Source organism: Mastigoproctus giganteus, chromosome 3 (assembly GCF_048544385.1).
Source record: "Mastigoproctus giganteus isolate SK-2022 chromosome 3, ASM4854438v1, whole genome shotgun sequence".
NCBI lineage: Eukaryota > Metazoa > Arthropoda > Arachnida > Uropygi > Thelyphonidae > Mastigoproctus > Mastigoproctus giganteus.
Window position 1 is genome coordinate 82,363,775 of NC_143577.1, and position 17,365 is coordinate 82,381,139.

Below are 17,365 nucleotides of genomic sequence, written 5' to 3' on the forward strand. Positions count from 1 at the left end.
CTGAAGTGCAGAAAAGAAGTTTTTAAGCCATCAGGAACGTCAAACCGCTGATTAATCGTTCCCAAAAGTAACTTCAATAAAAGTTTTCCCTTTTTTCTTTTCTTTTTTAGTTTTGGGGCTGCGAACGAAAGTTCTATTCGCAATCATAACCGCTCTGACCACTTCGTAAAATCTAGCCACAACGTTGTGTATTAGAGTATTTCAACTGGTAAAGGCTGACTACCTCTAAATATCTTAAGCGAATTTTTAGGAGTGAAGATTCTGGATTTATTCTAGCAAAGCAGTAAATTCAAAATATACTCTACCGTTTCTTTCTCTCTTTCTTAAAGCATCTTCAAATCTCATGGGACCACCAGAACCTGACAGTTAGATTGGCAGCAGGCAAACATTTCGCCTTACCGAAAAGACTACGTGTCGACTTCAAAATGATCACTGCCAATGGTTGACAGAGTTTTGGCCTTTTTAGTTAATATTGACCACTTTGAAAAAAGTCCGACTTAGAAAAGGTTACCATTTTTGAAAACTGCCTCACATAGAAAATTCTGGCAGCTCTCATACGTCAGTGGCTGATGTCCTTACTTTGCCACATTGTGCAGCACGAGGGAGGAGGAAAAAACGGTGTAAAGTGCCCATATATAATGGATGCGGTGAATGTACCCTAAAGAGAGATCCAAATTCGGTAAACCGATCGATACGAAAATTTAAAGATATATTGGGAGAGTGGAAGTTCGCGAAATCCTTTTAGGCGAACTTTAATTTCAGTTGATTTTATCACAGGCGAACACAGCATGGAAAATCTGAATTTGTTTCATATTTATTAGAATATATGGAAATTATGCAAATTAAACCGAGACACATCGAGTTCCGATTTCATTTAATACAGAAAACTGTTCTGTGAATAAATAAATAAATAATCATTATTACTTGTTTGTAGCCAATATACAGTACTGAATAAAACATTTACCACCACGGCACGCAAAGACCAGTAATATTACAGACATTAAATGCATCCTTTTCTAGGGTGCAGGCACAGCACTTATTATTGTCTAGTTAATCACAAAACTGGCCTTTACTAAATTTAGCCAAGTTCTGGCCTTTGTTGTTATTGTCAGATCATCTTTCCTTCTGTAACCCATTCAGAGTTACAGGTTAGTAGCAACTGCAGTTTATTAGAGCAAAAAATCTGCGTCCATGAGTAGCAACAGTAGCTCTAGAATTAAATAAAAAGTATCGTGATTCTAAGGATTCAAAGGCACCTACGCTACTTTCAACATTATCGAATAACGGAACGTTTGGTTTACTTTCCAGGAAAGTAAACCAATCCGTTCCATCCTCCCCTTTGGTGATGCACATACGTTTATTCCCCTCCTGAATTTTATAATTTTAGTGGTAGCCATCTTGTATCAAGAGCGCAAACGAAATAAAACAATGGGTTCTCCCTAATATGTATAGCAATTTGGGGCAAAGCGAATCACGTTAAGTTTGACTAATTCGCCCTCTTCTGCATATTGTGTGAGTGAGAGGAATATTTTTTGAAAGAAATATTATTTATAATTTATTAAACATAATGGGGAAAATAATGGAAACACCTGTGATAAGAGTTACAGGTATGCATATGGTGTTGGGCTACCCCTTGCTTTCAAAACATCTTTTATTTTAAGTGGAATAGGTTCAAATAAATCTTGAACTGTCTTAAGAGGAATACAGGACCATTCTTCATAGAGGAACATTTCAAGCTCCTTGAGTGATGAAAGTGGAAGAAATCTGCTTCTCACTCTCCTCCCCAATATGACCACAGTGACTCAATAACAATAAAGTGTGATTGTGCAGGCCATGGAGATGCCTAGCTTCATGCTCCTCAAACCAGTATTGTACGTATTTGGCTGTGTGTATTACAGCATTATCATCTTGAAACATGGCATCGTTTGTAGGAAACAATGTTTGCAGCGTGGGATAAACCTAGTCATTCAGTGGCAGTAATTCCCATTTCAGGGCGATGACAGGACCTAAAGACAGTCAAGACGATGATGAGTTTCCTTTGGCATTCGCCAAACAAATTCTCCCTGACGTTGGGAAAAGTGCGAAGGATGATTCTGATAACATGACATGTTTCCAATCATCAAGCGTTCAGTTTTTGTGTTCCTTACACCATTGTATCCTCTTTCTAGCATTTCCATCGAATGGCTTGGCAGTTGTGGTTCTGCCATTTCAGCGTTATGAATTTCTCGCCGAACTCTTTTGTTAAGAAACTGGATTGCTTGAGACTCGCATTAAGCTCTGCAGTCAGAGCTTAATGGTCAGCTTCGGTTTTCTGCCACAGTTCATCCCATCAGATTTTGTTTTTCCATACTTGATGAATGCAGACATCATTTCCATGCAGTTGCTCTAGATACATTAAACAAATCAGCGGTTTTAGTCACCAATGCCCATGCTAAACGTGCCCCAACAATTTTCTCTCTTTGGGATTCAAAAAGAACAGTCATTTTCTTCATGTACCTTTTTATATCTTTCCTTCACAGTACTAGCGGCAAAAAATTATCATTGTATGTTCATAAATACGTCATACAGCCAATACAAAAAGCAGTGAAATGGGAATCTCTCGTACTTAAAAACCTCTTTTCATAGGATTAAAAAATGCATTCAGATTGTTCGCTTTGCCCACAGGGGTCAAACAAATTGCCCTTCCATAGTAAAGATTGATTGAAAAACCAAATGAATCCCAAATATTTAATACACAAGGAATGATTAGCTGCAATGCCATTTAATGAAAATATTTATTAACAGAAAAATACCCCGAATGTAGATTTTACGATTAAAATATAACTTCTTATGATTACCTTTAAACCAAAAATCGCAAATGAATATTTAAAATCCTATGAAATTATTTAAATTGATTTCAAATGAATTAGTAAATGAAGCTTAAGGCGAACTTGAAAAGCCGACTGAAACGAGCAAAATGACTTTGATAATTTCAAAGTCATTTTGCTCGTTTGAAGTTCGACCGTGGTTCGAGCAGTCACGCGTGCTCGAACCACGGTCGAACTTCAAACGCGTGTGCTATTGTATCCTTTTTGATCACTCGGCATCTTTTCGAAGATGAATTTCTCAAAGTGCGATTCAAGACATGGTAAAGTTCAGTTGTTTTTTTTAACTTTCTTAATTTACGATTAATAATATCAAAACTTTATTTTAAATTGTAAATGCAGCTTTAATTTTAGCTTGTTTTTAATGCATATGATTGGGAGGGGGATTGTTTTCTCAATTCTGTGGCGTAGATCTGGTAAGGGGTAGACCAACGTTTTTAATTTAGCATGAAGGGATAAATTTCCATTTTTACCGCTGCACGGGCTCCATCAGTATGCATTAGGTTTGTTCGTCTATTGAATTATTTACTGAATCGCTGTGTACTCTACATTTCGGAAATCGCATCACACATACGTGTGGTTCAGTACAGTTTCTTTAACCGCCCGAGAACAACCTGGTGCAGAATACACGAACAAGCTGAAAGAATTGATATGCAACCCTTCTGTCATGGATTTTCTTGAAAATACTTTCTTCTGCTGCTAAATCACTCGCATTTCTAAGTCTGGGATAGCCTTTTTTTTTTTTTGTGATCAAAACTAGAGTGATCAATTTTAAGACACGCATGGTTTTTAATATAAATGTAACTTTTTTCACCCCTCATTCAATCTTGATTAGCATTCCAGATACAGAGAACCGGTATTTGAATAACATCTCTCATAAGATATGCTACCATAATACAAGTGCATCGTCCATTTCAATATACAGTAAAAGTTGAATCTTTATGCACGATATGGATAGGTTAGGACATTTATAAAGATTTCTATTAAAATATAATTCATAAATACTTTAAGGGATTTTAGCAGCGTCTTCGGTTCATCTTGCCCTTCAAAACAAAGGAAGATTTATGAAGATCATACATGCTGTCGATTGCTCTTGAACACGATTGATATTTTGTGTGTTTTTATTGTGGTTATATTCTTGTTTCACTCAAGTACAGGGAATCATCTCGGTCTTCCTACTGTAATAACGTCCACGGTTATTTTGGTGTTACGTAACTGGTCGATACCTGATTTTTTTTCGAAGGAAGGGGTGGAATGGAGTTTTAGGTTGACTTGAAGAGGTTGCTTATCACACGAGGCTGCGGATATGGCAATTGTATAAAAACCTATTGTAAAAGTATACAGTAGTACTGTTTTCAATTTGTTTAATAACAAATTAAAATTAACTAAAATAAATAACTGTGTATAAAGATACTCTTAGTAGATTTCCGTAGAAGATTTCGATTTGGAAACGGTTACCATGGTCAGAAAATGATTTATAAACCGTACTCAACGTGCCAATGGATTTTTATTGGGTCTCCGCTATGGTCAAGAGAGAGAACGAAGTTTAGGATTTGTCTTATAAGAGGGGACAGTGGGAAGGAAGGAAGGTTTGAGATGTGTTTTGTCAACTGTTTTTCTGGAAAACCATTAACCCACTCGTTATGCATAGCTGGTATTTGTACATTATTCTTTCGTTTACTTTATTATGAATGAACCATTACAGGTTGCATGCTAATTTTATTGAGGGAAAGGACTCCTCTTATATGGGAAAATCTTATTTAGTGTTCACCTGTGCACTTTTCAGGACTTTCTCCACTCTACTCATTGCCTAAAAATCTTCCTGCACAAAAAGTCCTCACAGAATTATTTAAGGAAATAAATGAAAAACTTCGCTGTCCAATTCCCGTAGATATCGATGAATACAAACTCCATATGTCTAGTTAATGAGAAATCCATTGATATTCTTTGTCCAGTAATTGTTTATAAAGCTCAATTTACCCTATTAATGTTTGAAATAAATATTATAGTAGATGAAAGGTGTTATTTGTAAAATCTACTCCAATGGAACAAGTCGGGGGGATAAATAATTTAAAGTCATAGAGAGGCCATATACTGTTGTTCACTAGTAATGCCCTGCTGCTAAATTGCACGTGGCTGAATGTTATTTAGATAAATGATGCGTAATCTAAAAAAGAAGCAGAGTATTGACTTTTATTTCTTGTTAACGAAACGACCGGTAAAAGTGAGGTGTATATCATAAGGCCTTTACTTAAACACCTTGCGTGAATAGGGGGAAACATTTCGTTAGTAAATAAAGAAGCCCGTTGCTACTTAAAATAAAATGCTTCTACTTTAAGTATGTTTTCCCTTACAGAAACACTCGTGTGGATGTCGAAATTAATGGTCAAAGCTAAATTAGCTTCTACAGTGGATTTTTTTAATGAGGAGGGAATAATGAGCCCGAAAATAGCAAAATTTTGCGCGATTTGAAGTGGTAATGGCTATTTTAGCGCTTATTTTAATACATGTTTGGTGTTCTGATTAAGTTTCCAGGTCCTGGAGGTCATTTCTTCGTTTTCAATAAAGAACTGTATTTTAGTGTTGTGCACTCGTTCAGAAAGAAACAGGAATAGAAATTAGCAGTAAGACTATGCTGACTCCTCCCAACATCTAATAAACTCCCAGCTTTATTCGAAAAAAAATAATAAGACGTTTACTAGCTAAGCAGAGTACTGAAGCATTCCAAAGATTTATTTACTGAGAGCTGCAAGCGTTTTCTTAAAAAGATATTTCATCGAAATCCAATCCCAAATGGATTCAACGGTCTTAGTTTGATGAATAATTCTTTATTCATTATAAACATCCACTTTAATAAATAATCATTATGTTCTGTTTGAATTTTTAAATAGCTTAAAATATTTGACGTTAATATCAGCGGTTTTTATATTTTAATTTCTGCTCGGTTATGCAGGAGATTTTTCGAAATCTAATGGGGGATTGGTGGAATAGTGACAAAGTCCCTTTTGAATGCATAAAGCGCATTTGAAACACTGAGACAAGATTAATTAAGCAATAAAAATAATCTTATTTACTCTCAAGTATTACTTATTATGTAGGTTAGTAGATATTTTCATTTTGGTGAGACAGATCTACCATACACGGAGGAAAACGTCAAAATATATTTTCCGACTTTTCAGATTGCATTTCACCGTGACGATTGGGAGTCGCTAGGGTGGTAAACAGTCGTTTTCCGGTGAAGATAGTGTGGCCTACTTGATGTTTGATCGTGTCCTCGTAAACTGTTTTTTTTTCTCGTATAATTTCAGAAGAAATCTTTAGGAAGTAGTGACCTCGAGCAAGTACACAGCTTTGTGGCGATATTGCTTCTTTGAGCAATCCTCTACTCCGTTATGCAGTCTTCGCTGCATCTTATTTCGCCAAGGAGAACAGCTGAAAGATATTTGCGTAAGAAATCAAACAATGGTACCTTCTGCAAGTAAAATATATATATTTTTTCATTATTTATTTTGAGAAACTCTGGCTCTGAATTTTGTTTACCTGCTATCACTAAAGATGCTATTACTCCATCTTTACTTTCCGGGATACAAGAAGTCTCTATAAATAGCATGGTGTGATTAACTTCCCCCTGACAGAATATGCTCCTGGTGCGTATATGCAATACTAACACACGTCAACGAAACAATATGGTTTTGATTTCTCATGCTCAATTTGAATAATATTTTTTACGAAGGTTGTTGACTCTTAATATGCCTTTGCTGGAAGCCAATATCGGAAGATGTGCTCCTTCAATGTTTGGAGATAAACGGATGACATATTAGCCTGACTGTCCGTCTTACTAAACTGGATCCAATACGCTCATATGATTTCAAAACGGGAGCCAGCCCATATCGCGTGTTTACTTCCAGTAAACAAAAAGAAAAAATATTGGGTTAGGACATGGAAAAATAAAAAAGTATACAGTATATATATTAAAGCTCAGAGGACACGACCTTTGGAAATTGCATGCAGTTTCAGTCGCTTGATATTTTGGAAGTCGTTTCATTCGAATACTGTCCACAAAATCAGGCTGTCAAGTAAATAAAGTGGAATGGTAACTTCATGACAAAGTTATTCAGCCTTTAAAAAAATTATTTTTCATTTGAAAAGCAATTTATGCTACACAATGATCTAAACAGTCCGAATTAAATATGGCCAGACTTATTTTAGAGAAAGAACGTAGATTCAACTGTCCGCACTCAATGGCCCACCTGTCAATCTCATAATGTCTTTGGAGACCGAAAGCTAGTTTTGTGCTTCAGTGCCAAACTAGCAATCTTTCTTCCATGAATTTTCGTCCGACAAACACTCTGCATCACGAACGTGACGTACCTCATACTCTGACAGCTTTTGAGGCCAGTCTAACCAGATTCCAGAAAAAAAGAAAAACCTGTATTGTCACCTTCCTTGCACCTGCACCAGCCGAAAAAATAAAAATTAATAAGAGAAAAGGAAATGGACAACCTATGCATTTCCCTCCTCCCTTAAGTAATTATCCAGCTGACCTTTGAATTTTCCCAGACTGTCAGCCTCTACCACCGATGTAAGTAACTTATTCCAGTAATTTATAACTCGCTGGCTAAAATAACACTTCCTGCAATCCAGTCAAAACTACTCCTATAACTTGAATTTATGTCCCCTAGTTCTATAATCATTTATAACCATGAAAATTTCGTCCTTATTCATTTTGCTTATGCCTATCAGAGCCTTAAACACCTCAATCAAGTCTCCTCTAAGGTGCCTAGTTTCCAAGCTCTGCAACCCACATATTGGAAATCTTTCTTCATATGAACGCCCTTTTACCAATCTCACCAGGCGAGTTACTCGTCATTGGACCCTTTCAAGAAGAACACTGTCTTTCTTTAGGTGAGGTCTCTATACTTGAACACAGTATTCCAAGTGTGATCTAACAATAGCTTTATATAATGGAATTATGACGGCCTTATCTCTACTCGCGGTTGTTCGATAAATCATCGATAAGACACCATGGGCCCTCCTTGCAACCAGTCTACAATGCTCAGAGAACTTCATATCTGACCGTATCGTAATACCCAAATCCCTTTCCTCCACTGATTGCTTTAGTTTAGCTCCGCCAAGTGTATAAGTTATTTTGGGGTTACTGTTCCCCAGGTGCAATATTTTACACTTTTCTGACCATCTCTAAAGTCTATCTAGGTCATTCTGAAGAAGCTCTGCTTAGCGTCAATCATTAACTACTCTACCAATATTTACAGTGGAATATTGCAAATTTAGACATCACGCCATTTATCCCTTCATCGATGTCATTTATGAAAATCAAAAACTGGTCCTTGGGGAACCCCACTTCTTACATCAACCGAAATCGAGTGATTAAAGCTCGTAATTTGAATGCAACTGGCATACTGTGAAGTTAAACAGGACAAAAGTAGAACGTCAACATTTTATTTAATATTACGATGGCTACCTTAGGATCTGCATAAGTTGGTTGTAAAATCCGAGAAGAGCAAGGATATCCAACAATTCGACCTTTACTACGATATGGTTCTTGAAGAATAAGAATGTCAATGAGTTCCTCCTCAGACACACGACGTAGCTCATTTGCCACTGTGCGTGAATGGTAAGCATTGGCTTGCGGAAATTTTAAGTTGACAGTCGAGATATTTGGCTGGAAATTCAATCGGCATGGCTCTGATGGGCAGAGATATGTCAGAAGACGAAAATCGGAGGCATACCATCGTGACTGCATAACACCCACTGTAAAGTTGTCCACCAGTCAGATGGTCTGGGGAAGCATAGCAAGCAAAGGAGTGGAGCTAATTAAGTTTATTAACGGAACAATGAATGCAGAAACCTACACTGCTATCTTGGAGAAGTGCCTGAAACCCATTATTAGGGATCACCACACTGCCGTCCAGCACGTTGCCACAGAACAAAATTGGTGGTAAGTTTTATGCTGTTTAGATTTAATGATGAGTTTGTCTTCTTGTCTTACAAGGCTTAAAACTTACTTACACCAATGTTTTCTCTCGTTTTTCTCCCTTAAGGTAGTCATACCTCAGAAATGCTGGCATTACAGTGTTGGACTGGCCAGGCAACGGTTCACATTTGAACCCTATTGAAAATTGCCGGTACATAATGTCGTCTAAAATTGCTCAGAAGAAGCCAACAAGTAAGATTCAGCTGCAGGAAAGCATTGTAAGGGTGTGGTACCACGAAATTGGGCAACCGTATATCCAGAAGTTGATTAACTCTATGCCAGATCATTGCAAGGCTGTAATTTCAGCTCGAGGAGGAAGAACAAAATATTGAGGACTTATTTTGCTGATTTACAGTAAATAATACTATTATGTTAACTTGTCATTTCAGTTTGTACACGTAAATGCAATAAAACGTATGTTTGGTTCTCATGATTGGCATTTGCATGATTTCTCATATTTCCATTAATTACGCATTTCACCCTTTGGGAAGATATTTATGGCAATTAAGTACATCAGGTGGAGTCTTTTTATTGGATTTCATTCACAGAAATATATATATATATCCCATCTAAAAAATGCATTTTGAACATTTCTTCAACCCACAATGCAGCGCAAAACACATTATTTGCAAAATTCACAAGTAATGCAGTGTTTTTGTCCGCCACTGTAGGTCCGAATCGGGTGAAGCATCACACAGTTGGTGACACCAAGTTTTGCAGTGCATATGAAGCCTAATTTCGAATGCATATATGTGATCATGTTTTGGGCACCTAATTTATGCTGTGATGGTTTTGAGGTCAATATTAGAGGGATGTTTTCGCGGCAATTGTAAGTCTATGCCTTTTGCTGTATCTCGAAAATAGAAAGATCCAAAACCATCATAACGACCTCTACTTTCGTATGGTGCACACATCGAAGTTTAAACAAAGTCTACCCCGAACGTACCATTTTCTGTTACTGCAGCGTCAACTATACTGATATGCGAATTCCCTGTCCACCTTCCAAAGAATTCTTCAGAATTGGATGATGAATCTGATAAAGGCGATTGCATCTCAGAAGCCGTTTCAAGTAAAGCGCCATATTTTGCTAATCAGTTGGATGACTTATGTGATTTGTTCCTAACCAGATCTAATGCAGAACTCCTGATATTTCGTTTAAAGGAGCGGAATATACTGGATCCCAGCTGCAAGACTTCCACATACAAAAAAGAACTTGTCACTTATACACGTTTTTACAATTTTTCAGAATTCCTGTGCTGTTTTTCTGATGTTTTATTTTATTTTTATGAAGAAACTGATATCACTGACAGCTCAGTTAAAAAGTCTGAATGCAGTCTTGCTACACCCAGCAATTCTTGTCGCGCACGCTATTCATATTAAAGAAGACTACGGAACTGTGATGAATGTGTCAGAGAAGATCAAGTATGACCAGTATAAATAGCATGTCTGCGGGGACTTGCAGGAGTTCCTTCTTGGTTTGAAAAAAGGAACACTAAGTTCGCTTGCGTTCTGTGCCTCTGGGACTGCAAGGTAGTAGATTAGCATGACAGGAGAAGAGAATGGTCTGCCAAAATTGAAGCAGTCTGGCGCTCACAATGTAGTAAACAATCCCTCGATTCCAAGAAACGAAGCCTTGCTTCCACTCCTCATATCAAGCTAGGACTGATCAAACAATTTGCTAAAATTGGATCCTTAAGGTTGCCTCAACGTATTCAAATCCTGGCAGGTAACATATTTATTGTTCCATGTTTCAGATCTTGTGAGGCGGAAGACAAAACATCTAATTCCGAGTGAAATCTCTGGCAGTCGCTTAACCTTATAGTGAATGACTTCATTAGTAACACTAAGGAAATCTAAAAAGAACTAGTTGACTGAAAATTAAAGAAACGTAGGATGCAGGATTCAATCAAGTTCTATTTCTTGCATGCTTAACCGGGCGATATTAGTGTGGAGGATAGGGAGTCCACCAGGAGATCCAGTTAATGGATGTGTCATAACTATAAATTAGTTATGCTTTGTATATTTATTGAGAATTTTCCAAAATTTCATTGTAATCTTAATATTACCTTTTAATTATTTAATATTTTTAAGAATGCTAAAAATATTTTCAGATGTTTTAATAAGCTTCTTACTGTTATTAATGAAATTAATATAAAAGAAGAATACCGTGAAATGGAAGATATCTATCCCAATTGGTCTTTAATTGAGCAAGCTAGAGTAGAATACAAACCATTTGATTAGTTTGAGATGCCGAAAGCTTTTTGATTTGTGTTCAATTTTGTATACGCAGTTTTATTGTATATGTTGTCATTATACCTATTTCCTAGTTGCAGGTTGTGGGCTATAATTACCAACTGTATGAAAATGTCTCAGAGGCACTTCCAAAAACGCAAGGCATTGTGGCCATAGCAGTAATGCTAAAGGTAAGCTGGAAAATAACCGTTTGGAATTTTTCTTTATTTTACATTCGAAAACGTTGCCAACTTTGTATTGATGTTTTTTGTGCATTAATTTTTATTTTAAACACAAAATATTCGATCGCAAACCGTGGTATTTCACAAAGTCCTTTTTATTTTCAGATAGGAAACTTAACAAATCCTGATTTCAGGATCCTTACGAGTCATATCGATAAAATTATCTACAAAGGTAAGTAGCTTTTTCTCCCACTCTAAAAAGTATCCTTTTTCTCTTATTTTTTGGATAATTAAAAGTATTTTTTATGCACCTTTTCCACATCGACTGGCTGCCGTACTTTTAATTCTTCACTTACAAGAGGCGTGCTATTTCTTTCTCCGCGACACGAACTGGTACTTTACAACGAATACCGTGTCATTGAGCTCCACCTCTAATCAGTGACTCGTGACAAATACCCATCTTGGGACTAGTCGCACAAAAAGAGACTTTCTTCCAGTTGTTGTTGTTGGAAAACTACTGTGAAATAAAGCGATGTAAATGAAGACGCTAGAGCACAGTCGGATCTTTACCTCTGCTCTGCTTTTGTATTTGTTTTAGACAACATCGAGTTGTGCTCATATAAACATGAAGATTATCACTATTATTAGCAAATAACTAAGGTTCATTAAAATTCCATTAAATAAGAATCTGAGAAAATATTTTTATGTAACGCATTATGTTCAATAAATGTGACAAGAAATGTTAATCATAGTGAACTGTCCGAACAGGGGAAAATCTGAAGACAGAGACTGTAACAAAGTCGGTCGATGGTGTCATAAAGAAAAAGAATAAACCCTTTCTTGACCGTTTAAAGGCATTTTTCTGTGAGCGTAAAATGCGGCAGCTATCCAGAATAAGATTCTAAGGTTTGTAAATTTTCATGTGATTGACTGCTATTTGCAGCCGTGCAGCATAGGTATGATTTCTCGTTAGCTTACAACTGTCCCTGAATGCATTACGCCCCTCGATATAATTCTCTAATTGTAATACTGCACGTTTTCGGTGAATACCTGTTTAGGGATTTCGTTCTCCAAAAATGTGATTGCACATCGCTTCTTACTAACTTCTATCGATAATGTGAAAATGACATCGATCCACACTGCTGTGTAGATCGATGAAAATAAAATAGGTGGTGGGTCGACACTGGTCAACCTCTCTCCAGTTAATAACAGAGTAGCTGTTCTTCAAAATCAGTAATTAGTGATGCTACTCGCTGGAATATCTCCTATTGATCAGTAGTAACAAATGAAGGACAGTCAGACCGGAACGTTGAGGGTAAATGTAATACTCAAATCAGATGAAACATTATCAATTCTAAAAAAAAATGTTTAAAATAACTAAATGCACAAGGCATAATACATTAAGAGTTTAATATCTATATAATATCAGTGTGTAGATACACCATAGACAACTCTTAAGAAACTACAAAGTAGTTGTTGTGGGCATCATTTACTCTTTCTCATATTGTGCTTTGCCTTCACGACGAGTTGCCATGATATTGCACTACCTCGAAAAAGTAACGCTTCACTAATAGAGAAGACTATTGTTACTTATTCTCAGTGAGTACCACCACCACCCAGACATGTTTCAAGGCTATTGGCCTATCATCAGTGGGTGGGCAGGTACCCTGGTATTGCAGACATGATGACCCAGTTGTGAAGATTAATCACACAATATGAGAGATGGGTTGTCATGTCTACAATATCAGGGTACCTGCCCACCCACTGATGATAGGCCAATAGCCTTGAAACATGTCTTGGGTTGTGGTACTCACTGAGAATAAGTAACAATAGTCTTCTCTATTAGTGAAGCGTTACTTATTCGAGGTAGTGCAATATCATGGCAACTCGTCGTGAAGGCAGAGCACAATATGAGAAAGAGCAAATTATGCCTACAACAACTACTTTGTAGTTTTTTAAGAGTTGTCTATGGTGTATCTACACACCGATATTATATAAAAAAATGTATATTAAACTATACTCTGTTTCACCCTAAGTTGACACCACAGAAAAGTTATCTTAAACAGTTCATATTTGTTTTATGTGATATATATTATATGACAGCCCGAAACAGGATAGGTAGTAGAACCTATAGCACTTAGTACCATGCGTGGGTTGAGAAGAAGATACTTGGTAACTTTAGACTTATATTTCTGAAGATTGTCGTTTTTTGGAAATTCGTAGGAAGGAAGGTTATTCCAGAGATAAATGCATGCTGACTAGTTCTGGTACGTTTCCGGCAGAGAGTGAGGGAACTTCAGAAAGTGACCATGACGGCAGTCAGTTAATTAACTGACTGCCCTCTATTACTTTTCTTCTAAACAACACTACCCACTTTACAGAAATCTCAAATTCGCTCTGCCATGGGGAAAATAGTTAGTATTATTTAAATTAGGAAACCGCATATTTTAATGGAAGAATTGGCACCTTTTATTCCTATTAATTTTATTTTTGTTCTATTAGAAAACAGACTGAGATACGATACTGCTATGGATAGGAGCAGGGTTTCTTAATACGTTATGCCATCAGAAAGGTACAGGGTAAATAAAACCCTGTAAGTTTAAGAGCCTTGATCCATGAACGCGCGATGGGGAACCCCCTCCCAACAATCGTGCGCTCATGGACTAAGCCACAGCTTGAAATTAAGGTGAATGAAATTCGTTAGTCGTACTGTTGTTGCCTCTATGCCATACAACTTAATGGCACTTATAGATTCGCCCCGTGGTTAAGAAATCATGGAATTGATGCTTTATTTTCTGATCAGAAATGAGCCTGTTGGCGACACGTTAATCTAGGTATTTATCTTTCATTTCTGAAGCCGCCGATAACAATATCCAGCCAACGGGATGGAGAATAATTAGCTATTTAATTATCTTAAATAAAACATCTTCAAAAGGATAATCGTACTACCGTTGGGTCCACTCGTGTGAAAATCGGATTAGTTTAAACTGCGAAATCGTCACGCGCTGTGCATTCGACACCATCTGACATTCGTTGCCGGTATCTACGGATATTAATAACTAAGGGAATCACGTTTGAAGGAAATAACCCACCTTGCTGCATTCGGCGATCCTCGTGAATGAAAAGAAGCAGATGTTTCACCACGAGGTGCCCGAATGGGGGATTTATTGTAATGCATATTTGGAGATCTGAACTGAAGAACAATTATTCCGATTTAGTAAATTTCAACTCATTCTCAGATTTTGATGTTTCTTTTGAAAACATTCAGAGATCCAATAGTTGGTGCGCTGTCAAAAGTGGCACGCCAACTACTTCTGATACTCTCATGGGGTATCGAAAAATATTTGTTCAGATTTAACGAAATTCAGGACACAGCCAACATGATGCTCCAAATTGACCCGTTAATTTAATCTTTTTCATTTGCAGCCATAAAAATTAAAACCAAGATCCAGTTAAAGAAAACACGAATTCAGGAACAGTTCATATTTATTATCTTCGCATGCGAAATGCATAACGGTAACAATCTTTTGTGACCAAGTTTGCGTTGAGGCTGCAAACATTTATGAGGAATCGTAGTTTCATTTAGTGAGGGAGGGACGTAATTGCTCACCTCTCGATATGCTCATCTTTAGTTGTTTTTTTTTTTTTTTAATGTGAAAACATCTATAGCAGCACCGAACAATGGAACGTAACGGAAGTTTAGCAATGACGTCACACTCCCACTTGGTTGGTGGGAAATGCAATGTGAAATAAGGGAATTAAAGCGATAGCATACGGGACCACGGTGGCCTTGTGGCAGCGTCGCCGGCTTGCTGAATAGCTGATCGAGGTTCGATTCCAGCACTACCCTCATGGGAATTTTCCCAGGGGCATTCAGCATTGAGTTTGGCGGTCTCAAACTGTGGTCGTGAGGTTTTTCACCGGGATTGACTCCGGTTTTCCCCTCACAACAGACAAACCGCCCTTCGCGACGAGGGGTACACTAAAATTTGATAGGGCTAGGGACGCGAGTAGACTAAACTCTTGAGGGAAGGGGGCTAGTGGGGCAGCCGCGTCCCCACCATAAGGTGTGGGCAGAGTATTTAAATGTTCTGCTCCTTAAAAGAATCTACTAAAGTAGTGCATTTTAGCTTCAACTAAAATCCATTGATTAAAACTCTGGGGTTTGCACCTTCTGAAAAATATAAGTTCATTAAAAAGGAAAAAAAAAAAAAAAGGTAGTTAATGTGCGAAGAGCATTTCATTTCAGTCGCATTAGCAAACGTTAATAATTCACTATTTATGCGAGAACATTATTAAAATCAGTTTATTAGAAACTTTCGTTTCTGCGCACGTCAGCAAGCATAATATCCAGAGCTACAGTATAAGGATAGCCCATATGATATATATATTCAAAAAAAATAATTGCTGTGATTTTAATGAAACATAGGGTCGACAAACCTCAAGGCAAGAGACGCGTTTAACAATGAATCGAAAGTATACGGAACTTAGTCAACTATTTCAAACTTCGTATCCCACAACGAGAACAATCGACAATTTGACTCTTCACTTACAGACAGATGATCGTGACACAATGTCCGAATTATAAATCAATGATTATTTGAAAACAGTATGAATTCGTTTTTTTTATTATTTTTGGAGGAACTGAGCGTGACCGTATCCACTCTAAACATATCAATGATGTCAACAGAATGAATTTAAATATTCACCTAAGAATAAAAAAAAAAATTAAACTGTGCACGGGTAAACATCCTTGGCTTCAAAGAGGTTAGCGAAATCCATTTGTAGAATAGCATGATTGTGACGTCACAATTATCTTATTTAGTATGACTGCAGCAATAAAAAATATTTTCCTGTTAAACCACTGTGGCTCGGAGGAAACGTGGGACCATTTGATGTGCCAGTGCCTTCGCTGCATCCTCATCACGCAAAGCCACAGGAATTTTCCCAAGATCTCTTCAACAGATGTTGAACTCTCCCCTAACTCCAGAACATATAATGTCAACACTCAAAACCATCAGTAGGACAGAAGGATACCAACAAACCCTTCGGGATAAGACAACCCTACCTATGACTTGTGCCAACAATCAGTAACTAGTCTACACCTTGACCTGATAAAGCCAATTCTGAACCATCATTCCGGACGATGTGCAAAAAGGCACTCAGTGCGCAAGGCGACCAATAGCAGTGCACCTTCGCACAGCTTCTTTTATTCCCAATCTCTCTATCTGTTCCTCCACCCCCTGCTCTTCACGCCGCACACTCGTAACTTTTTTTTTTTGTCTGTGGTCCCTGGCAGAAACCAGCCAGTGTGGGTGGGGGAGGGGGGAGGTGTCCCACCAGGGGTCCAAGGAGAAATGTCAGTTGCACAACATAACGCTACATAATTCAGGCTTTTAGAGAGTACTGTTTCACCGTGCAGTTGTGGGCAACGACCTGTGGCACCCCACCACTAATACAAATATTTGACCACAACATTTGCATTTCCGTTACACTCCATTGTTAGGTGCCGCTGCAGATGTTTTCACATCAAAAAATAAGTGAACGCAAGCATATACTCCTTAACTATGCGATTAACTGCCCGATTTGTGAAATATAGTCCTGTTTTAAGAACGTTAGCATAAATGCTTCTATTACCTTCAACCATGCCTGCCCCCTCTAGCATGGAACAACCCAAATCTTAGGACGGATTTTCATGAAATTTATATTTGGACCTTTTAGAAAGATTTGTTGAACATTCTAAATATAATAAATTCGAACTAATAGAAATGCTGCAATTATTTATTTGTCCGTCCGTCTGCATGTAATAACTCTTCCCAGTGGAATGTTATTTTCGCTCTGTAGACCCTCCCTGTGTTTCATTAAAATCACAATAGAATTCCAGCAATTATTATTTTTTGAATATATATCGTGCAATATTAACTTTGCTAATGCTTTTTTTTTTTTCTCTTTTATAAAATGATCTTATATTTTTCAGAAGGTTCAAACCCCAGCAATTGATTTTTGCTGAACAGAATAATTATTCACATTTTAATCAATGGATTTTAGCTGCAGCTGAAATTAGTGCATGCAATGCATTCTTTTAAAGAATG

At 37.3% G+C, this 17,365-nt stretch overlaps 1 protein-coding gene across 2 annotated transcripts in view; it reads left to right on the plus strand.

Annotated features, from left to right (window-relative positions):
• The window catches only part of LOC150088117 (carbonic anhydrase-related protein 10-like), a 233,520-nt gene that overhangs the window by 190,085 nt on the left and 26,070 nt on the right, over positions 1–17,365 (plus strand). Inside the window, exons 5-6 of one of the 2 annotated variants that reach the window (XM_090370577.1) lie at positions 11,187–11,282; positions 11,439–11,505. In XM_090370577.1, the coding sequence (XP_090226703.1) occupies positions 11,187–11,282; positions 11,439–11,505 (163 nt within the window). The remainder of the gene's footprint in view (positions 1–11,186; positions 11,283–11,438; positions 11,506–17,365) is intronic. The other variant, XM_090370578.1, reaches the window with a different exon arrangement.